We start from the raw sequence: 23,939 nt of genomic DNA, 5'->3' as shown, positions 1-23,939 counted from the left end.
AAGGAATGGCTAGAGAGATAGGAGAAAGTCAGGTTAGCATTAAGTCCTAGAAGCCAAAGGAGGAAGAGAGAGTTCCAGAAGGAATGAAATGGTCAACTTGGTATGTTGTTAAAAAAGCATCCATTGGATTCAGTGACAGTGGAGCCATTGGTGACCTTAGAGAATAGTTTGGGTAGAGCAGTAGGGGAAGAAGCCACATTAATACGCCCCTCAGAGAAAATGGGAGGTGAGGGATTGGAGACAAGAGACATAAGTAAGCCTTCTAATATGTGTGCTTGTAAAGGGGCAGGGGAATAGTTGGAAGTTAAAGGATAGTTTTTTCCTTAATAAACTTTATTTTTAGAGCAATTTTAGGTTCATAGCAAAACTGAGTGGAAAGTACAGAGTTCCCATATATCTCCTGCCCCCTGCAACCCCCTTAACACACACACACACACACACACACACACACACACACGGCCTCCCCACTGTCAACATCCCACACCAGAGTGGTACATTTGTGACAATGGATGAACCAATATTGGCACATCATTATCACCTAAAGTCTGTAGTTTACATTAAGATACTCTTGGTGTGGTGTATTCTGTGGGGTTTTGACACATGTATAATGACATGTATCCACTATACAGTATCAGACAGAATAGTTTCACTGCCCTAAAAATCCCCTGTGCTCCACCTATTCATCCCTTCCTTCCCCAAACCCTCTGGCAACCACTGATAGTTTTACTGTCTCCATAGTTTTTCCTTTTCCAGAATGTCATATACTTGGAATCATAAAGTGTATAGCCTTTTCAGTTTGGCTTATTTCACTTAGTTGGCTTTTCCTTTTTTAAGGGGGAGAATTAGTTCATACATAAACCACTATGAGAAAAGATGCTATGGTCAGGAAGAGATTGAAGGTACAGGAAGGCAGATTCAGCACACAAGTAAAACAATTAGCCTATGATAGGAGGACATTTCCACTGTAACAGGAGGGTAGGAAGAGGATAGGCGACCCCTATCTAATCTATTTTCTCTGTGAAGGAGAATGTAGGGAGAAGTGTGAGGGTTGGAAGTTGAAGGAGAGAGAAGGTTTTGGAAAAATAGCTGTGAAAACTGGGAGAGGAAGTTTGCCTAGAGAAATGTAAGGCTTCCAGACTAGGTTGAGGGCCCAGTTGTGGTTTGTAACCATCAATTTATATGGTAGTACCCATCAGCCAGGTTGTGTGACTTTTTCTTCAGTAATTCAGGATCCTGAATGTAGTGTAGAGAAAGTGGCTGATTGGTTAAATCAGAATTGGGATCTTTTCAAGTGGGTTCAACGAAGAAGTAAAGGGATAAGGGAGTTTAGGATTTGCAAGAGAGAAGAGTGAGCTAGATAGGGAGGGAAATGAAGTCAGGAGAATAAGAAGAATCAGGAAGGCATCAAAGGACTGGAGGTCCTGATAAAGTTGAAGAACAATGAGAATGAAAGTACTTAGGAAAGCAAGGATTTGTAGTCCCAAAGTGTAACATAGGGATTTCAGAGGTAGAACCATTTTAGGTGATAATAAAGTGTTTTGGTGTGATTAAAGGAATTCAGCGGTTGATGGAGGACATCATTAAAGATCAAGGAACTGAGTGACAAGGTGTTGCTTGGATTGCCCATGTGAACAGGTGAAATCACCCAGGATGATGGCAGGAGTGGGATGGAGAAAAGACTGTGAGCTGTATGCTAAAGAAAGTCTGATGCATGAGGTAGAATGATTGGAAGTTGGTAATTGTTAGCATAAAGAGGGGAAGAGAGAGTATAGCTCCTTTCTACTCAGAGTGTAGGCTGTGGACCAGCAGAATTGGCATCATCTGGGAGCTTGTTAAAAATATCTAAGCCCAAACTTCACTCTTGACTTACTAAATAGGAATCTCCATTTTAACAAGATCCCCAATGGTTTGTATTCACTTTAAGGTTTGAGAAGCAGTAGTTTAGCTGAATAGCATGGACCTCAAAGAAGCAGGGCTTTTTACAAGAGGACAGAGAAATAATGGCTCAACAATGCAGTCTAATAGAACTTTCTGGGACAATGGAAATATTTTATATTTGTACCACCTAATATAGTAGCCACTAGCCACATATGGTTATTGAGTACTTAAAATGGTGTCTTGCCTTTCTATTCTTAATAGGAAATTTGTACTTTAAAAATGGGCAGGAATCGCCAGAATTAAATCTTATATCTTCTGTGTTTTTCTCCGTGTGTCTAGGTAATAATTATATTCTTTACCTTTTTTAAAGCAATATTTCAAAGATATCCAAAATTGGTAAAAGTAAATAGCTCTAACTGATGCTAGTCTCTGTTTTGTAGAAGTACTTTAATAGGATAGCTTATCATCACTAAACATTTGAATACCTGCAAGGAACTGTGATTAGGTAAGGAACTGTGATTAGGTGGTTTATTTAAAATCATTTTCATCAAGAGGTTATGGCCTTTGTATTAATAATTTGTACTGGGCAAAATAATCTCTGATGAGATAGAAAAAGGTATCTAGAGTAGATGCTGTGTGTTAATTACCCACAGCAAGAATATGTAGAGAATGTAAGTCATGATCACAAACATAACCTCAGGTCAGATTAGGTTCTTGAAATTTTAAGGAACCAAACTTGTGGTTTATTATTTTTCTTAAATGACCCAATATAGAATGTCTTGCATGGGATGGATACTCAGGAAATGTTTGTAACCTCTTCAGTTTCTTTGACTTGAAACTAAGCACAGTAGCTAATGTGTCACTTATTTGGGGATGACACTTCCTTCTTTGGTAGCTTCTCTTGTGCTGGGTCTTAGTAAAGTGAGATGAATTAACAAAACATAATTTCCGGGCCGGGCACGGTTGGCTCACGCCTGTAATCTTAGCACTCTGGGAGGCCGAGGTGGGCGGATCGTTTGAGCTCAGGAGTTCGAGACCAGCCTGAGCAAGAGCGAGACCCCATCTCTACTAAAAATAGAAAGAAATCATATGGACAGCTAAATATATATATAGAAAAAATTAGCCGGGCATGGTGGCGCATGCCTGTAGTCCCAGCTACTCGGGAGGCTGAGGCAGAAGGATTGCTTGAGCCCAGGAGTTTGAGGTTGCTGTGAGCTAGGCTGACGCCACGGCACTCACGCTAGCCTGGGCAACAGAGTGAGACTCTGTCTCAAAACAAACAAACAAAAAAAAAAAAAACATAATTTCCATTGGGGGGGATGGAGGAGGACATAATTTAGTGACAGGTATGTGAAAAACTTATTAAAATACCATGGTGACACATGGAAGTATTTAGAGATAAAGGGATATCATGTCTGCATCTTCCTCTTAAACCTTTCAGAAAAGTACATATAGAGAGAATGAATGATAAAGCAAATGTGATAAAATATTAACATTTGTGGAATCTGGGTGAAGGGTATACAGGAATTTTTTAAACAAGTTTTTTTTTTTTTTTTTTGAGACAGAGTCTCACTCTGTTGCCCGGGCTAGAGTGAGTGCCGTGGCTTCAGCCTAGCTCACAGCAACCTCAAACTCCTGGGCTCAAGCGATCCTCCTGCCTCAGCCTCCCGAGTAGCTGGGACTACAGGCATGCACCACCATGCCCGGCTAATTTTTTTGTATATATATATTTTAGTTGTCCATATAATTTCTTTCTATTTTTAGTAGAGACAGGGTCTCACTCTTGCTCAGGCTGGTCTCGAACTCCTGACCTCGAGCGATCCACCCGCCTCGGCCTCCCAGAGTGCTAGGATTACAGGCGTGAGCCACCGCGCCCGGCCTTAAACAAGTTTTTTATAAGTCTGAAATTACTTAAAAAGGTGCATAGGTGACAAGTGCTAGAATTACAGTGACCATAAAATCCCATGCTTTCTGAGACTGTGTAGAGGAATCTTTTGTGCCTAACCTTGGAGGCTATAATCTTTTATTTTGTTCAGGAGTTGGTAGATTTCCTAATGGACAGTTCTGAAACTTTACTTTAGAGATTGCTTGTCAAATCATATAACTCTATTTATATTTCAGGAAACAGGGTCACCATAGTTATATTAGAAGTACATTGAAATGGTGTTATAATTTATATAGATTTGAAGCCTTTGCCTGCTTAAAATTCATTTTGTGTTTTCTTTTCCTTGTTCAGTTTCTCTCGAATATACTTACAATTTCTAATCTTCATTACTTTTATTAAATGGAAATTTAGGGCCGGGCGCGGTGGCTCACGCCTGTAATCCTAGCACTCTGGGAGGCCGAGGTGGGCGGATCGTTTGAGCTCAGGAGTTCGAGACCAGCCTGAGCAAGAGCGAGACCCCATCTCTACTAAAAATAGAAAGAAATTATATGGACAGCTAAAAATATATATATAGAAAAAATTAGCCGGGCATGGTGGTGCATGCCTGTAGTCCCAGCTACTCGGGAGGCTGAGACAGGAGGATCGCTTGAGCTCAGGAGTTTGAGGTTGCTGTGAGCTAGGCTAACGCCACGGCACTCACTCTAGCCTGGGCAACAGAGTGAGACTCTGTCTCAAAAAAAAAAAAAAAAAAAAAAAAAAGAAATTTAGGAAGCTTTTAATGTGATATTAGAGTCTTTAAAAACCTTTAAGTTTAGCAGCATTGAATAGATTTATGAAGTATTGGTAAGGCGGTATTATCAACTGGTTAAGAGTATGGGCTTTGAAATGAGGTCTGTATTTGAATCTTAGCTCTGCCACTTCTAGTTACGTGATCTTGGGCAAGTTATTTGATATCTCCCAAAAGAGAGCCTTAGATACTGCATCTGTAAATTTGGGTGATTTTTTTTTAAAAACCTACCTCATAGGATTGTTGTAAGGATTAAATAAAATAGTGCATGTGAATCTCTTAACAATGTTCCTGGCACAGAGTGAGTGCTCAGTACAGGCATACCTTGTTTTATTGTACTTCACTTTATTGTGCTTTTCAGATATTGCATTTTTTTTTTTTTTTTTTTTTTTTTTTTACAAATTGAAGGTTTATTGCAACCATGTGTCAAGCAAGGTTATTGGTACCATTTTTTCCAACAGCATGTGCTTTCTTCGTGTCTCTGTCACATTTTGGTAATTCTCACAATATTTCATACTTTTTCATTATTACTTTATCTGTTATGGTCATATGTGATCAGTTATCTTTGATGCTACTATTGCAGCTGCTTTGGGGGGAAGACAGTGAACTTAATGGATAAATGTTGTGTATGTTCTGACTGCTCCCCCAACTGACCAATTCCCTGTCTGTCTCCTTCCTCTCAGGCCTCCATATTCCCAGAGATACAATAATATTGAAATTGAAATTAGGCCAAATGAATAGCCCTACAATGGCCTCTTAAGGATTTCAGTGAAAGGAAGAGTCATACTTCTCTCACTTTAAATCAAAAGCTATTATAGAGATGATTAAGCTTAGTAAAAAAAGCATGTTGAAAGCTGAGACAGGCCAAAAGCTAGGCCTTTTGCTATTGCTCCAGTTAGCCAAGTTGTGAATACAAAGGAAAAGTTCTTGAAGGAAATTAAAAATGCTACTCCAGTGAACACACAAATGTTAGGTGAAACTGCCTTATTACTGATGTGGAGGAAGTTTTAGTAGTCTGGATAGAAGATCAGACCAGCTGTACAGCATCCCCTTAAGCCAAAACCTAATCCAGAACAAGGCCCTAACTTCTTCAGTTCTGTGAAGGCTGAGAGAAGTAAGGAAGCTGCAGAAGAAAAGTTTGAAGCTAGCAGAGGTTGGTTCATGAAGTTTAAGGAAAGAAGTATGTCTCCATATCAGAAAGGTACAAGATGAAGCAGCAAGTGCTGATATAGAAACTGTAGCAGGTTATCTAGAAGAACTAGCTAAGATCATTGATAAACTTGGCTACACTAAATAATAGGTTTTCAATGTAGACAAAACAGCCTCTACTGGAAGAAGATGCCATCTAGGACTTTCATAGCTAGAGAGGAGAAGTCAGTGCCTGGCTTCAAAGCTTCAAAGGCTGTTTCTCTTGTTAGGGACTAATGGTAACCCTAAGCTGGTGATTTTAAGTTGAAGCCAATGCTCATTTACCATTCTGAAAATCCTAGGGCCCTTAAGAATTATGCTGAATCTACTCTGCTTATCCTCTATAAATGGATGATAGCACATCTGTTTACAGCATGGTTTACCAAATATTTCAAGCCTGCTGTTGAGACCTACTGCTCAGAAAAAAGATTCCTTTCAAAGGTGCTTATTGACAGTGCACCTGGTCACACAAGAGTTCTGATGGAGATGTACAAGGAGATTAATGTTGTTTGTATGCCTGATAACACAACATCCATTATGTAGCCAATGGATCAAGGAGTAATTTCAACTTTCAAGTCTTATTGTTTGAGAAATATATTTCATAAGGCTATAGCTGTCACAGATAGTGATTCCTCTGTTGAATATGGGCAAAAGTAAATTTAAAAAAACTTCTGGAGAGGATTCACCATTCTAGATGCCATTAAGAACATTTATGATTCAAGGGAAGAGGTCAAAATATCAACATTAACAGGAGTTAAGAAGTTGATTCCTCCAACTCTTGTGGGTGATTTTGGGGGGTTCAAGACTTCAGTGGATGAAGTAACTGTAGATCTAGTGGAAATAGCAAGAGAACTAGAATTAAGAAGTAGAGTCTGAAGATGTGACTGAATTGCTGCAATCTCATGATAAAACTTGAACAGATGAGGAGTTGCTTCTTACGGATGAGCAAAGTAGTTTCTTGTGGTGAAATCCACTCCTGGTGAATATGCTGTGCACACTCCAAGTCACTTGTGACTCAGCTTTCTGTCTTTTCAGGAGCATTGGGAAGATGACTGATACAATTTAATGGGGTTGTTGTGAGGCTCAGTTGAGATAATGCATATAAAAACTGTGTAGCAAATCTGGTATGGTAAAAACTCAAAAGCTCGAGTGTTAGCTCTTATTGCAAATATTTCCAACTTACATATATGTATATATATTTACAAATGAAAGCTGTTAAGATATCACACAAATAAGCAAAGATAAATGGAGAAAGATGCTTATCACCTTTATAGTAGCAGAAACAATGAAAACTTACAAGTCACAAAATAGAGGCCTGGTTACAATAGATTATTATTAGCTCTTACAAGGAAGGAGGTGAATTTGTATATACTGACGTGGAAAGTTGTCAAGCTATATTAAGTGGAAAAAGCAACATGCAGAATAGTGTGGTTAGAATGCCACTTGTTTGTGTATCCTTTTAAAAAACATTTGCACATGCAGAGAAAATAATAGTTAACATTTATTAGAGTATCTTATGTGCCAGGCACTAGTCTAAGTACTGTACATGAACTAACTCATGTGATTCATTCAAGGGCCCTCTGAGGTAGGTCTCAGGTCCCAGGACACCTGGTATATAGCAGATCCAAGATTCAAACTTGGGGCTCTTCACCACTGAGGTTGAGAAAAGTAGCAATCAATAATGATTACCTGGGAGGAAGAGAGGATAGCTCATAGGAAGGAAGGAAGGAGGCTAAGAAGCTAGCTGGCAGTACAGAGCAGGTAGAAGTAGAGGTGAAAGGAAGATTCTTACTTCATTTATGCAAATAGTCATTTATAATTAGAAAAGAAAAATAATTTTTTAAAATGGTAAAACATTTTCACAATTTTAAGTTGGGAAAAAAAGCAGTGGGTTACAACCATGGAAAATGTAAACATAGGTGCTGTGACTAGCTTTGTATTCACATTTTCAATTATTTTTTTTTAAAGGCTGTGTCTTGCTATATTGCCCAGGCTGGCCTTGAACTCCTAGGCTCAAGTGATCTTCCCACCTCAACCTACTGAGTAGCTGGGACTTAGGTGTGTGCCCCTACACCTGGCTCTCAATTATTTTTTAGGTTAAATTCCTATAAATAAAATCACTGGGCCTAAGGGTACAAACTTTTTAAGGTTCCTGATGCATGTTGCCATATTGCTTTCCAGAAAGATTATGCTAGGTTAATTGCTATCAGCAGTAGATGATCTCCTCCCTTTCACTACCTTGGATGTTATAAATTCTTTTAATTACAAAAGTAGCATATTGCCCATTATTTTAAAAATTAAATAGTACAAAAGTACTATGAAAATTAAAGTAGTTTAAAAAGCCCTCTCCTCGCCCCCAAATCACATTCTCTAGGAGTAACTAGTAATAACAGTTTGGTGTATGTCTTACCAGAATCTCTTTTACATACCTATAAACTTACATATATATGCATTTGCATACTTTTTAAAAAATACAATGGCATCACACTATATATACACACATAATGTTATATAACTTGCTCTTTTCATTGTGTGATATATCACAGACCTCCTTCCCTGTTGGTACACACATGTCTACCTCATTCTTTTTAACAATTGTGTTATAATATATTCCATAGAATAAATAGAGCCATAATTTATTGAAGGATTTGTCTATTAATAAAAATTAGTTGTGTCTATTTTTTTCATGATTACAAATAGTACTTCAGCAATCTTATCTTCCTTGTATATATACTTAAGTACTTATAAGAGTGACCCTATAGGATAAAGTCCTAGAAATGGGGTTGCCAGGTCAAAAGGTCTGTGCATTTAACATTGGGAATAAGTACTATCACTTTGCTTCTGAAACCATTTACCCAGTTTATGCTCCCTCCAACAGTGTCTAATTCCAATACCTGTGCTGGATATTATCAGTCTTTAATTTTTGCCTATCTGATTATCTCATTTAATTTTCACTTCCATTATCACTAGTAAGGTTGGGCTTCTGTTCATGTTTTTTTTTAGTGATTAATATTTCTGTGAATTGCCTGTTCCTATCCTTTGTGCATTTTTCTCTTGGGGTTTGTCTTTTTAAAACTGATTTGTAGGTACTCTCTATAATATATAGATATTAATTTACTGTCACTATATATGAATTATTTCCCAATTTATTTTTAGCTTAGTTTATGGTACCTTTTGCTGTATAAAACTTACTAATTTTTAATTAGCTCTCTCAATCTTTTCCTTTATGGCCTTTTATGTATCCTGAGCCCAAGATTATAAAAAAATATTCTCATCTAGTCTATTACATTTATAGTTTATGATTAGATTTTTATCTAGCTCTAATTTTTTTTACATAGTATGAGGAAAGGAATCTCAGGTTTTTTAAAAAAAAATATTGGATAGCCATTTGTGCCATCATGTCTTTTCACCACTCATCTGAAATACCACCATTATCATACTATAAATTTCCACATGCACATGGGTCTGTTTTCAAACTTGCTATTTTCGTCCAGTGATACATGTCTATTCTTGTGCCAATATTTCAACTGCTGTTGCTTTATAGTATATTTTGATATCTTTTTTTAAAGATATTCTTGTGTATTCTTGTCCATTTACTTTTCCAGAGAACCACAGAATCAACTTTAAGTCCCATTTTATCAGAATTTTTACTAAGTCAGGTTAGTGAGAACTGATTTTCTAATATCAATCCTGTTCATTCAGAAGTATGGTTTATCTCTCCATTTAAGGGATACTTCTTTGATATTTTTATTTCTAATACATTTTTTGAATTTATTTTAGCTTTTTATAATTATTTAAAGTCTGCTCTGTTTTGATAGGTGAAAATGATATATCACTTAATTTGTACTTTGGCTCTAGAAGAGTTAAATATTTTTAAAGTATGTCTATTAACTATTTATATTCTATGAATTGTCTCATATCCTTGATCCATCTTTCTGTTTTGGTCTTAATTTTATATGAGCTTATCATATCATAAGAATATTAATCCTTTCTCACAGGTACAGCAGATATTTTTCCAGTTTATTATTTGCCTTTTAACTTACCACTTCTCTTTTTTACTTTTCAGAAGTTTGTACGTCTAATATAGTTAAATCTATGAATCCTTTGTGACTTTTACTATTGCTATTAAAGTTCCTTAAAACTTTATGCTGTTCTACAACTATTATGTACCCCTAATAATTAAAAATAAAAAAATTTTAAAGTAGTAAAATTTTATGCTGAATGATTCCATATTTAAGACAGATATGTCATGTGGAAAACTAGCATGTTCGCCTGATAATGGAATCAGTTCTTAAGTAATTTCTTTATAGATGTTTAATAATGTATTGTTATGATGGTGTTAGTGGTATTGCTTTTATTATAGATAACTGAATATGTTATTTATCTATATATATATAACTGAATGTTTTATATATATACATATATCAGAATAATTGAAGCATTTGGTTATGATTTTTTATTTTAAGAATTTTTAATTTTGGCCAAGTGCAAGTAATTATAACTGCTTTAATGAAATTCTGTGTCTTAAAAATTGTCAGTTTGAATATTAATGTATTTAGTGTGTTCTGATATGAAATTTGCTATAGTGTTAAGGTCAGAAAACATCTTTAATTGACTTCTCTGTCTTCACAGGAAGAGTTATTCACATGAATTTGTTTTGTTGCCTATAAAACAGTATCCAGTAACTTTTACCTTTTCCCCTTTACCCTCTCAAATCCTGCCATAGTTACGTGAAGTTGCATTCATGTAAATTGATTTTTTTACAAGCAATCTAATACTTGCAGTTCCTTTAGTTTTTATATAGTCAAGTATACTAATTGAATTGCCCTTTTCTTAGCATAGTAAATGTGCGTTTATTTCTAAAAAAAAAAAAAACCGTTAAAGTATTAGGAAAGATATTAGCATCTGAGAATAGGAGTTGATATGCTTTCTCATTGAGAAACTAGTCTCTAGAATTATAATAATCAATAACACAGTAAAGGAAAAAACAATGAAGAGCTATGCCTAAAACTTTCTATAGTTTGACCCTAAGACAAGTGAACACTTGGTTTTTATACATTTTTTAACACTAAATACATTGTTTTGGGTACAGTAGGCCCTCAATAAATAAAATATTTATAGTGAATAACTAAATGAAACACCTTCCATTAATGATAGAAATTCTTTTCAAATTTCTGATAAATGCAATTCTAAAATTTCTGCATGAATTTTGTTTAATCCATTAAAGTATACACAACTAACTTGCAATATAGCTTTTTACTACTTATGCTAGAAATTTCCTTTGTGCTTAATATTTGTTTAATTATTTGATCAGTTAGTTCAATTGTAGATGACTTCATTGTTGAATCTGTTCATTCAGTTTTCATTTGAAGAGCTATGCTGTCCAGAACTTTTCTGCGATGGTGGAAAGTCTTTATCTGTGCTGTTTAATAGAGTTGCAACTAGCCACATATGGCTAATAAGCTCTTGAAATGTGGCCAATGTGACTGAGAAACTGAAATCTTAATTTTATTTAATTATAACTGACTTAAAACGATTTTTTTGAAGATAGGGTCTTACTCTGTCACCCAGGCTGGAGTGCAGTGGCATGGCCTGATCACAACTCACTGTAAACGCAAACTCCTGGGCTCAAGTGATCCTTCCACCTCAGCCTCCTGAGTAGCTAGGACTACACAGCAGTGGCTAACTTTTTGTTTTTGATAAGAGTTGGGGTCTTGAACTCCTAGTCCCAAGCAATCTTCCCGTCTCAGCTTCCCAAAGTGCTGGGATTGTAGGTGTGAGCCACCACACTGGGCATGATTTAAATTTTTAAAAGCCACTTATTAGTATTGGCTACTGGATTGGCTAGCGCAGATATACCTACTTTATTTTCACTTAGTTTTCCAAGTTATAGTAAGTTTATTTTGTAGGTAAGTGTTCTAATTTCACCAACAGTGTGATATAAAACTCTTTGAAACCTGCGGTTAAAAGAAATAATACAAGAGCTAGTTCTACATATTAATTTATTAAAGTATTTTTTTTGGATTTGATTTTTGTTACATTTATCTGAATCATTAGGTTGTTATATTGAACATACCACAGACCATTTCTTCTCATTTCTGGAGACAGTTTCTTTCTAAGGATAAAGTTAAGGACCCAGGAACTACTGTTCATTTTAAGATTGGTCTATAAAAAGCTTTTGTTCATTTTTAAGCAGCTGATTTAGAAGAAAGTTTTAATGAACATGAACTAGAGCCCTCATCACCTAAAAATAAAAAGAAAAGTCGCAAAGGAAGGCCAAGAAAAACTAATTTGAAAGGGCTGTCGGAAGATACCAGGTCCACATCCTCCCATGGAACAGATGAAATGGAAAGTAGTTCCTATGTAAGTAGAAAAGTGTTGGATTCTTACTTTTTGTAGCACTATGACTATTTCATTTAAACGGTGTCTATAGGTAAAGTTCATCATTTGAAATGTTAAGTAAACTTGAAATACTAATAGCATATTTTTGTGGATTTTTTTTTTATTTCAGCTTATTATGGGGGTATGACAGTTCAGGTTATATATATTGCCCATGTCCCGCCCATGCCCCCGAGTCAGAACTTCAAGCATGTCCATTCCCCTGACAGAGCACATTGCACTCATCATGTAGTTATACCCCCACTAATAGCATATTTTTGTGGATTTTTTAAAGTTCTTTTTTCTTTTATATTTGCAGAGAGATAGGTCTCCACACAGAAGCAGCCCTAGTGACACCAGGCCTAAATGTGGATTTTGTCACGTAGGGGAGGAAGAAAATGAAGCAAGAGGAAAACTGCATATATTTAATGCCAAGAAGGCAGCTGCACATTATAAGTGCATGGTAAGCATGATTCTTGTTATATTCTTTTAAGCCCAAGTTTTTTGAAAATCATTTGGCTAGTAACCAGATATAGCACTTACCCCCAGCATTAGTGTTTTAGAGTTATGAATAGTATGTCTGGTAATCCCAAATCTTAATAAACTTTAGCTTTTGAAAAATAATAGCTTTTATGTTTTAGTAGGATTTGAAGCAATTCTAATTATAGTTACCATAATCAAGATAATCCATAATTAATTATTTCATAAGTGTGAAATTTCAGCTTTATAAACATGTCCTGAAAGATATTTTAGGCCTCCACTATAACCTAATATCTCTGTTACAGTACTTAACATACTGTATTGCAATTATTCATTTATGTGCATATCTTCCTTGAAGAATAATATGAGGATAAGTGTTTATCTTAGCATCCTTAGATCCAGGCCTAACTTGCGGTACACATAAATGTTTTTGAATTAGGTTATATTGAATGACTCATCCCATTTATGATTAGCCTTTAAAATTATGTTATTTATATCAGAGGTTCTTAACCAGAGTGCATATCAGATTTACCTGGGGAGGTTTTGCCAAAATATCTGCACCTAGGACCCCATGGAGTAGATCGAGACCTATCTATTTTGGAAGAAAAAATTCCCAGGTGATTCTGATCTGTATCTATGGATGAAATTTGCCAGTTTAAGCTATTTTTTAAAACTTTGTGGAAATGTAAAACAGTTGAGACAATAGGGTGACATCGATGAAATCTTCATTGTTTGAAGCAGGTTATTTAATCGTAGCTGCACACTGGCAATCTTAGTTTGATTTCAGTGTCTATATTTGGGGTTATATTTTAATCAGACATGTGAATATATTAAAAATATTTGAATTAGTACTTGATTATTGAGGTAAAATCATCTTTCTCAGGAAATTAAAATAGTATAACACATTTGTTATTAATTTTTTAATCTTTTTCTCATAAGGATTCTGAATGTTAATGTTACTGCATTTTTCTCCTCTAGTTGTTTTCCTCTGGCACAGTCCAGCTCACAACAACATCAAGAGCAGAATTTGGAGATTTTGATATTAAAACTGTACTTCAGGAGATCAAGCGAGGAAAAAGAATGGTCTGTGGTTTTTATATTTGTTATGTAACATTACTCCTGACTTTCTGCTTTAAATTTAGAACATATCTCAAATTTATCCAGTCATCAAAAAATTGAATATAAAGTCGTTCATATGTTAAATCAAATTACATATTTGACTTATTTGTAATATAACAAAGGATGCTAATGTTACTGACACTTATTTCTTTCTGTGTAACTTCATTACTTAAGAGAATTAGACTGAGAATATTTGTATTTCAAGGTATTTGGGAGCCCTTTAATAAAATGAATGAGGATATGAATGTGATAAACTTTGTTAAGTTTAAAATGTTATATTGTGTAAGCTTGCTTAATTTTTTTTCTAAGACTTTCTGTTTAAATTGCATGTAAATGGTTATGTCCCTTAAAACGTTTATCATAGCTTTTAAGTTTCCTTTGTAAAATAATGTAAAATGTGCCTTAGTCTCGTGTTTTTAAACATACTGAATTACTAATAAGTAGCTCTAAGAAATATTGACATTTTTATTAATTACTCATTTAAAGCTTCTAAATATTATAAAATGTCAGTGAAATGCAAAGTCTTTTCTTTAAGACAGCAGTTGTCGGTTGGAATGACTTTAATTTTTCAATGTTTTTGTTGTGAAAATTTTCAAACATATCAAAATTAGAAAGACTAGTAATACGCATCTATCCATCACCTTGATTCATTAGTTACCAAGAATTTGCGGCACTCATTTCATCTATGCCTTTTATTCTTGTTGCTTGAAGTATTTTAAAGCAGAGGTCAGACTTCATATCACTTCACCTCTACATAGTTCAATATGTATCTCTTATTTTTTTTTATTTTTTATATATTTTTTTGAGACAGAGTCTCACTCTGTTGCCCAGGCTAGAGTGCCGTGGCATCAGCCTAGCTCACAGCAACCTCAAACTCCTGGGCTCAAGCGATCCTTCTGCCTCAGCCTCCCAAGTAGCTGGGACTACAGGCATGTGCCACCATGCCCGGCTAATTTTTTTCTATATATTTTTAGTTGTCCAGCTGATTTCTTTCTATTTTTAGTAGAGACGGGGTCTCGCTCTTGCTCAGGCTGGTCTCGAACTCCTGAGCTCAAACGATCCACCCACCTCGGCCTCCCAGAGTGCTAGGATTACAGGCATGAGCCACTGTGCCTGGCCTGTATCTCTTAATAATTGAACATTTTCTTTCCTAGCCACAATGTCATTCCACCTTATAAATTAACAATAATTCCTCAGTGTCATTTAATACCCAGTTCATATTTGTATTTCCCCAACTGTCCCAAAACTATATCTGAGGGTTGATTTATGTGACTCAAGATCCAACAGAGGACCACATGTTACATTTGGTTCTTGTATATCCCTTAAGTAATCTAGGGCAGTCCCTCCTCCCTTTCTGTGTTGTTTTTGTTTTTGTTTCTATGCCATTGACTTATTGAAGAAAATGAATTGTCCTGTAGAATGTCCCACATTTTTTGTCTGTGTGCTTTTTCATTATACTATTTAACTTGTTCCTCTATCCGCCATATTTTCTTTTAAAGTGGTAGTTATATGTACAGGCTTGGTTAGATTCAGTTTCAACTTTTTTGGGGAGTGAGAATACTTCACTGTTGGAACTATATCATCCATATTTTATTACATCAGACAGGTCACAATGTCTGATCCTTGGATTTAGGTGGTGAGTCTGATTCCTCCATTGTGAAGTTCCCCTTCAGTCTTTCATGTAATGGTTTCAGATATTTATGATTGTTGTCTGCATCCATTAGAAATGATCCTTTCTTTATGGAACTGCATATTTGAAGGTGTGAAAATTATTGGTATTATCTGTTCCATTTAGATCCAGTTCAGTTTATTGATGCTTTGATTACTCTCTTTTAAAATGAAACTCTTAACGGAACACACAGTACCAAAAAAATAGGGAAAAATTACTTCATCGTATCATGATGTATCATACAGCTAAAGTCCAAATCGGTGACTAGGATAATACTTCAATTCTCTTGATTACCTTATTGTTTACCTCTGCACCGTTGAGGGTTAGGGTAAACACTAACCTAGCATTTCCCCCATGTGTGCTACAAAGGAAATTAGTCCATCAAGATGCTCCCCACTCCTCCAAAAATAAAAGTGCATCTAGAGTTCAATAACCTGGGAAACTGTTTATTATGCCTCTTGCACCCTTTCCCCCCTTCCTGGAGAACAGGCGGTGGTGAGAAGTTCTGCAATAAAGCAATCTGCTTAACCTACCATTTCTCAAACTTACTTGACTGTGAAATGCTTTTTCAACAGGTGCCTTTAAATCTCAGAACGTTCTTCAGGCAAGGCTGATCTAGGCCATATTGAGAAATCTTGAAGGGATTTTAGTCCCGTTAGTTTCTTTCTTTCGTTTTTCCTCTCTGTGGGGACTGCTTTCCTGATTTCTCATTCTTTCCCCCAATTATAAGAGAAAAGGATCTGATCTCAGGGAGGAAAGAAGTCAACCACTAAAATATTCATTCTTTTTGTGTATTTGGATATTATGGTGCATCTTATCTATATTTGGATGTCAACCCCCTGATGGTTAATACAGTTTTTTAACAAGCTGGTGGTTTACAAATATTAAATAATGGGAATATCAGGGGATAACTTAATATTAGTTAAGTTTATCAAGTATAGTTTAAGTTGCAGCATTAATTATATGCTGTATAATAAGTTCAATGTACTTTTTTCAATAGGAAATGGCTGCTGTTTTCTTTGTAAACTAGAATGTTTATGCAAAATATGACTAAAATAGAATAAATAAGGTTGCATGAACTTTGAAATACTGCTTATGATTATTCTTTCTTTCCTTAAACAGAAATGTACACTTTGCAGTCAGCCCGGTGCTACTATTGGATGTGAAATAAAAGCCTGTGTTAAGACTTACCATTACCACTGTGGAGTACAAGACAAAGCTAAATACATTGAAAATATGTCACGAGGAATTTACAAGTAAGAAAACAATTGTCCATTTCCCTAAACATGTCAGTAAGTAACTGCCCTTAAATAGATGGTATAAGTTTACTTGATCTGTATTCTTAGGTGGTATTTAATCAAGTATAGAATACTGAGCACATTATATAAGGAATGAGTACGGCAATTGGCATTTTCCTCTGACTACATATCCCTGGATTAGTATTCATTCATCCAATGTTGATTATGTTTACTATGTGCCGGGCAATCTGCTAGGAGCTGGGCATACACTCGTGATCAAAACTGACATAGACTGTGTCCTCATTGAAGCTTACAGTCTATTGGGAGAGGACTATTAATTAAATGGTCAGACAGTTACAGACTACATAAGTGCTCTAAAGAAGTTACAAAGTGCTATGAGAGCATATAAGAAGGAAGAGCTAACCTATTATATAGTGGGGAGTGTTTAAGAATTTTCTGAAGGAAATAGTGCTTGAGCTGAGATAGGAAGGACAAAGGTGAACATTGTGGGGGGTGGACTAGGCAGAAAGAACAGCATATGTGAGACTCTCCAGTGGGACAGAGCAAGGGTGGAAATGGGGAGATGTGTTAGGAAGCCATTGCTGATGGTCCGGGTGAGAATTGTTGGTAGCTTAAAATAAGAGGTAGTTGTGAAGATAGAAGCCAAAAGATTCTCTTGGAAAGATGATGAGAGAGAGAGTCAGGTTTGGAGATTTGGGATTGTGTGTCATTCTCTTCTTTATGGGTCTTCCGCTTACCTGTGCTGCCTTGGGCTAGTGGTGTCAGTGTATATCTATAATGGTTCCATTTGTTTAATTAAATGTAGAATAAGTTGGTAGGGATCCCTGAACTTTTGATTTGCCTTGCAGAGTTGTAAAGCACTTCCTTACTCTCATGTGCCCAGTATGCAATAAACCAATGACTTCAGAGTAGTCTAGTATTCTTTGTAAAAAGCAGTTTACACAAGCAGTCACCTAGTCATTTGAGTGCCTGCATAAGGTACTATTGCTGTATTATAAAATTTGCCAAACTTTGTTTAATAATAAAGGCACAAATGTTTTTGAAATGAGTTCTGTCAAGCCTTTAGAGAACAGGTCATTCCAATGTTATTTAAAGAGGCCCAGCACATAGCAAGAGAAGGAAAACTACTTGGTTCATTCTGTAAAGCTTGTGTAACTGTGATATCAAACCTAATGAAGATACATCAAAAGAAAAACAAACTGTAGACCAGTCTCACTTTTATAAATATATATATATATATATATATATACACAAATCCTAAATAAAATAATAAATTAAATCCAGCTCTTTATTCTAATAATATAAAGACTGTTCAAAATTAGGAAATACATTAATGTGATTTATTATAATTTATAAAGAAAAATCCTATCACTTTCCTGATAGATGGTGAAAAGACATTTGATAACATTCAATATCAATTTCTGAATTTTAAAGTAAGATAACAAGAGTATGCTTGGTAAACTAGGAATCTTAATAGGGTGTTTATGAGAAAACAACAGCAAATAGTTGTTTATTGTTGTTAAAGTAAATGAGCAATGGTTCTTAACCGGGTGTGAGCCACAGAATCACCTGGGCGTGGATAGAGCCCTCTTTTAAAATGTTCATGCCTGAGCCCCACCCATGGATTTTTAAATTCAGTAGGTCTGGATTGAGGCCCAAACTGTGTATTTCAGTGACTCCCAGGTGATTCTTATGTTCACCTGTAATTGAGAACCGTTACGCTAAATACACTCATTCAGGTTAGGAACAAGACAAGGGCACCAACTACTTGCATTACTTTTAATGTTCTTCTGGCGGGTTAAGCTGGTGCAACAAGAAAAGAAAGAAAAACGTATAATAAATAAAATGATCAATCTTTGTTATTGATATCATTGTCTAGCAAGAAAATTCAAAGGCATCACCTCTGAATTTATGAAAATTAACAAAAGCTCAGTAAAGTTGCTGAATATGAGATGACTTTAAGAAAAACAGCTCCAGTAATAACTAGTTAGAAAATGTAAAGGAAAAATGTCCACCGTTCCCAACCCCCATACATAAACACACTAAAGGTGAACCTTTTACATCTTTGAAAAATTTGCGTTTTGGGCAGATGCAGTGGTTCACGCCTGTAATCCTAATGTTCTGGGAGGCCAAAGTGGGAGGATTGCTTGAAGTCAGGAGGTTGAGACTAGCCTGAGCAAGAGCAAGACCCTGTCTCTACTCAAAATAGGAAAAAAATAGCCAGGCATGATGGCGAGTGCCTGTAGTCCCAGCTACTCGGGAGGCTGAGGCAGGAGGATCGCTTGAGCCCAGGAGTTTGAGGTTCATATGAGTTATAAGGACACCACCACACTATAGCCAGGGTGACAGAACAAGATTCTGTCTCCAAAAAAGAAAAAAAATGCATTTTGCAAGACTCAGATGAATGGTGAAATATATTATGTTCCTTGATGGAAAACACAGCATTAAAAGATACCTATTCTCACCAGATCAATCTATAAATTTAATGTAATTTTAATCAAATCCAAATTTTTTGATAATTTTATCTAAAAGAGTAAATGTGATATAATATTCTATTTGTAATGGTTAGGTTTACCTTATATAACAGAGGAAAAAAACAGCAGTTTAACAAAATAGAGGGTTGTTTTTTCACCCAAAAGACGTGCAGAGGAAAGCAGTCCAGATGTGGTACGTAGTTTTTCAGTGTCATCAGGGGCCCAAGTTACCATCTTTCTGCTCACTCAACCTTGGGGTGTCCTTCTACATTGTGTGTGTATGTTTTGTATACATAGAAAATTCTCTGGAAGCATATTCAGCAAACTTACCAGTTATTACCTCTCGTTAGTTGCATAGAGATGGAGGAGGAGAAGCAATTTTATATTCTCCATTATATACTTCTGTTATGTTTGAATATTTTCATGAACCATATATTATTATTTAAAGTAGCCATTAACATTTTAAAATAACAGGCCCATTTTAAACATCCCAAATCAAATTATGTGAAGAATTATTGTATTTAAATTTTAACTTTATTTAGATATTTTTATTATAATAATTATCCATTTTTATTTTGGAAAAAAATATATAGATAAGAAAAAAAACTTAATGTCAACTTTAATTCAACCACCGAGAGATAACAATTTTAAATCTTTTGGAATATTTTCTTCTAGATGTTTGTATGATTGTGTATATGTGTATATTAATAAAAACAAAGTTTTCTTATATCTACTGTTTTATAGTCTCTTTTCCACTTACTATATCTGAGACCTTGTTTCTGACATTAAACAGTTTTATATCTGTTTTAATGGTTGTATAATATTCCATTTTATGGGTATATCAGTTTGTTTTATTGGTTCCTTTTTTAGACATTTAGGTTGTTTTTCTTTTCTTTTTTTTTTTTTTTTTGAGACAAGGTCTCACTCTGTTGCCTGGGCTAGAGTGCAGTGGCAGTATCATAGTTCACTGCAACCTCAAAGTCCTGGGCTCAAGCCATCCTCTTGCCTCAGCCTCCCAAGTAGTTGAGACTACAGGTGCGTGCCACCACACCTGGCTAATTTTTTTTTTTTGTAGAGACAGTGTCTTGTTGTGTTGCCCATGCTGGTCTCGAACTCCTAGGTTCAAGTGATCCTCCTGCCTCAGCCTCCCAAAGCACTAGCATTACAAGCATGAGCCATCACACCCAACCTGTTTTTACTTTCTAACTATTAGAAAACCATGTTTCAGTGACCATCTCTAAACAAAAGTATTTGCATGGGATCCATGATGGTTTGAATTGCTTTTTCAAAAAATTTTTTTCACATTGACAGGTGTTTCTAAAATCTGCTTATAATGTGGGTTCCAGACAGAGACTATTGAGTTCAAATAAGAGTACATATCCAGGTAGTTTGGGGAGAGAAGAATGATAAAAATAGGAGGAAATGCAAGGAGGAATATTTCTGAATGAATTGGCTTTCCCATCTCCTAAATGCGGCTTTTGTTGCTTACCAGCCCTTTCCGGATCCTGCCTATATTCATATGCAAAAGGCAAGGGAGGAGTATATAATGATTTTTATTTATATTTATCCTGTTTCATTATCTTTTTTTTTTTTTTTTTTTTGAGACAGAGTCTCACTCTGTTGCCCGGGCTAGAGTGCTGTGGTGTCAGCCTAGCTCACAGCAACCTCAAACTCCTGGGCTTGAGTGATCCTCCTGCCTCAGCCTCCCAAGTAGCTGGGACTACAGGCACGTGCCACCATGCCCGGCTAATTTTTTCTACATATATTTTTAGTTGTCCATATAATTTCTTTATATTTTTTTAGTAGAGACAGGGTCTCGCTCTTGTCTTGCTCAGGCTGGTCTCAAACTCCTGAGCTTAAACAATCCGCCCATCTCTGCCTTCCAGAGTGCTAGGATTGCAGGCGTGAGCCACTGCGCCCAGCCCTCATTGTCTTTATTGTACTTTTAAAAGTATTTAAATATCAATTTTTCTTAAATGTCAGTCTCTCACTATAGAAAAGTGAGTTCTGTGACAGAAGGGATTTTGTTTGACTGGTTGAAACCTCTGACCTTGGTGACTGGACTGGTAAAGGGCACATAAGGGCCTATGGGAAATAATCTACAAATGAAAAATAATACCATAGAAAGATTAAAATTTGTTCTAACAACAAAGCACTTGTCCTTTTAGAGGAAACTTTCTATTGAAAAGATTTTCAAATGTAAACAAAAATAGAATCGTATAACAACTTCCCATATCAGCAGTTACCAAGTTATTGCCACAGTTGTTTTAGCTATTGTTTTATTTCCTGAAGTATGTCAAAGCAGAGTCCCAGATCTCTTGTCATTTTATCCCTACATACTTCAGTTTATGTATCTCTTAAAAGTATGGTTGTTTCTTACTTAGTCACTATCCCATCATCACAGTTTGTAAAATTAACGATTATTTCTTAGTATCATCTTATACTGAATCCATTTTCATGTTTCCCCAATTGTCTTGAAAATGTCATTTTAGACTTAATTTCTTCAAATCTGGATACATACAAGGTTCATCCATTGCATTTGATATGTCTCTTAAGTCTATTTTAATATGCAGCAATTCCTACTGCACTGCCTCCTTTCTCCCCCTACTTGTTGAAGAATGCCAATAAGTTGTCCTGTAAAAGTCCCACATGATTAAAAACAGAGAGATAGTTCCCAATGTGTAGCATCTGAAAAGTACAAATTCTCCCTATTGAAAATATGTTAAGACTAAAAAGAAAAATAATGAGCAAAACTAGATTGAAGTCGGTTGTTATTGTTTTCCACTGTTGTGCCCCCCAACCCCACCCCTGCCTTTTATTCTACTCAAATGTTAGACCTAGTTTAGATCATCTATTTGTGACATGTGAAATTCCTGTATGATCATCTTTTATCTTTTGTTACCACAAGAGGGCATCCAGGGAATGTTTTCTAAGCATTTTTTCATTATTATCTTGTGTATAATTGACTTAAAACTGAGCTCAGATCAGCCTACCCTTCTTAGCCCCAAATCACCTACATTACTGTTTTTATTAAAAACTTAATGAATTTCGGCCAGGCAAGGTGGCTCACACCTGTAATCCAGCACTCTGGGAGGCTGAGACAAGAGGATTGCTTGAGGTCAGGAGTCCAAAACCAATCTGAAAAAGCAAGACCCTGTCACTACTAATAATAGAAAAATTAGCCAGGTCTGGTGGCGCATGCTTGTAATCCAAGCTACTTGGGAAGCTGAGGCAGGCGGGTCATTTTTCAAATGTACAGTGTATATACCCAAATAAAAGGTTGTGGAACAGCATAGTATCAAAGTATCACTCCAGGGATTACTATGTAGTTTTTATTTATTTATTTATTTATTTTGAGACAGAGTCTCACTCTGTTGCCCGGGCTAGAGTGCCATGGCGTCAGCCTTGCTCACAGCAACCTCAAACTCCTGGGCTCAAGCCATCCTTCTGCCTCAGCCTCCCAAGTAGCTGGGACTACAGGCATGCGCCACCATGCCCGGCTAATTTTTTTCTATATATTTTTAGTTGTCCAGCTGATTTCTTTCTATTTTTAGTAGAGACAGGGTCTCGCTCTTGCTCAGGCCGGTCTTGAACTCCTGAGCTCAAACGATCCACCCGCCTTGGCCTCCCAGAGGATTACTATCTGGTTTTAAAGGGAAAAGCTACCTTTACAATGGAGAAATCTGGCCATCACCACCACCTTAACCAAATGATCAAGCATAGCATCAGTTTGAAATTGCATGCTTCCTGAAGTATGCAGCATCGCCTAAAAAGTGGACTAAAAAAAGAAAAGTTGAACCTGATGCTAACCAAGCCCTTAGACCTTATTTCCAGTTTATAGGAAATACAGAGTGAGAGAGAACCAAATAAAACAGTATCACAATTAGACAAATCCAGAGTGTGCTACAGTTGACAAGCTGTCTGACCTGATTGCTTCCAAAGAGGTCAGTGTCATGAGAAAACAAGAAGCTGGAGGGACCAGTCTAGATTAAGAGAGATGTAACTAAATGCAGTGCCAGAAAACAGTTGAATGACTCATGAAAGGTATTCCAGTGAAAGCCAGAACACTAATTATCAAAAGGCATTTGAAGAGTTTGAGTAAAATTGTTTCATGAAATATGAGCAGAAAGCAGCAGTATATACAGAATATATATTTCCTAAAATGTGATTTTAAATTCTATATGTGAAACAAATGTATAGAATTTGATTATTTCATCCATATACTTGAAAGTTGTTATTTTCAAGTTGGTCAAAAACTTTACTTTTAATTCCATTGAGCAAAATGAGGAATTGCCATATAACTGTCATCCTAAACCAAAGGTTTTATTTCCGATGAACTTTTATCTCAGTTATAGTATGTTTTCCTATATTTTTAGATAGACATAGACCTGTAACTAATTGTGGAATATTTTTAAGTATGGATGAGGAAACCCATATTTTAAACAGGCACCAACCTCACTTACTAACAATGGCATGAATGTATTCTCATCAACAATGACAAAGCATTTTGAGATTTTTGTCTTTCATCATTGTAGACTGTATTGTAAAAATCATAGTGGAAATGATGAGAGAGATGAAGAAGATGAGGAACGAGAGAGTAAAAGCCGGGGAAAATTAGAAATTGATCAGCAACAACTAACTCAGCAGCAACTTAATGGAAACTAGGTATGAAAGTTAATTATATGGGATCTGTTGTCAGGACACAATACACACTGATAAATACACATTGAAGTAATGGTATGCAGTAAGATTTTTTAATCCTATTATACTTAATTAAGAGCATGTTACTAGAATGCTGAGGATTTTGTAGGCTTGCATAGTA

The 23,939-nt window shown here is 35.8% G+C and overlaps 1 protein-coding gene across 2 annotated transcripts in view; it reads left to right on the top strand.

The window, feature by feature from the left end:
- The window catches only part of PHF6 (PHD finger protein 6), a 50,212-nt gene that overhangs the window by 22,962 nt on the left and 3,311 nt on the right, over positions 1-23,939 (top strand). Inside the window, exons 6-10 of one of the 2 annotated variants that reach the window (XM_069463282.1) lie at positions 11,935-12,101; positions 12,436-12,579; positions 13,575-13,679; positions 16,507-16,640; positions 23,653-23,782. In XM_069463282.1, coding sequence (XP_069319383.1) covers positions 11,935-12,101; positions 12,436-12,579; positions 13,575-13,679; positions 16,507-16,640; positions 23,653-23,782 — 680 coding nt within the window. Of the gene's footprint in view, positions 1-11,931; positions 12,102-12,435; positions 12,580-13,574; positions 13,855-16,506; positions 16,641-23,652; positions 23,783-23,939 lie in introns of those variants that run through there. The other variant, XM_069463284.1, reaches the window with a different exon arrangement.

Source organism: Eulemur rufifrons, chromosome 30, assembly GCF_041146395.1.
Source record: "Eulemur rufifrons isolate Redbay chromosome 30, OSU_ERuf_1, whole genome shotgun sequence".
NCBI classification, from domain to species: Eukaryota; Metazoa; Chordata; class Mammalia; order Primates; family Lemuridae; genus Eulemur; species Eulemur rufifrons.
This window is presented reverse-complemented; position numbering and strand designations above follow the sequence as displayed.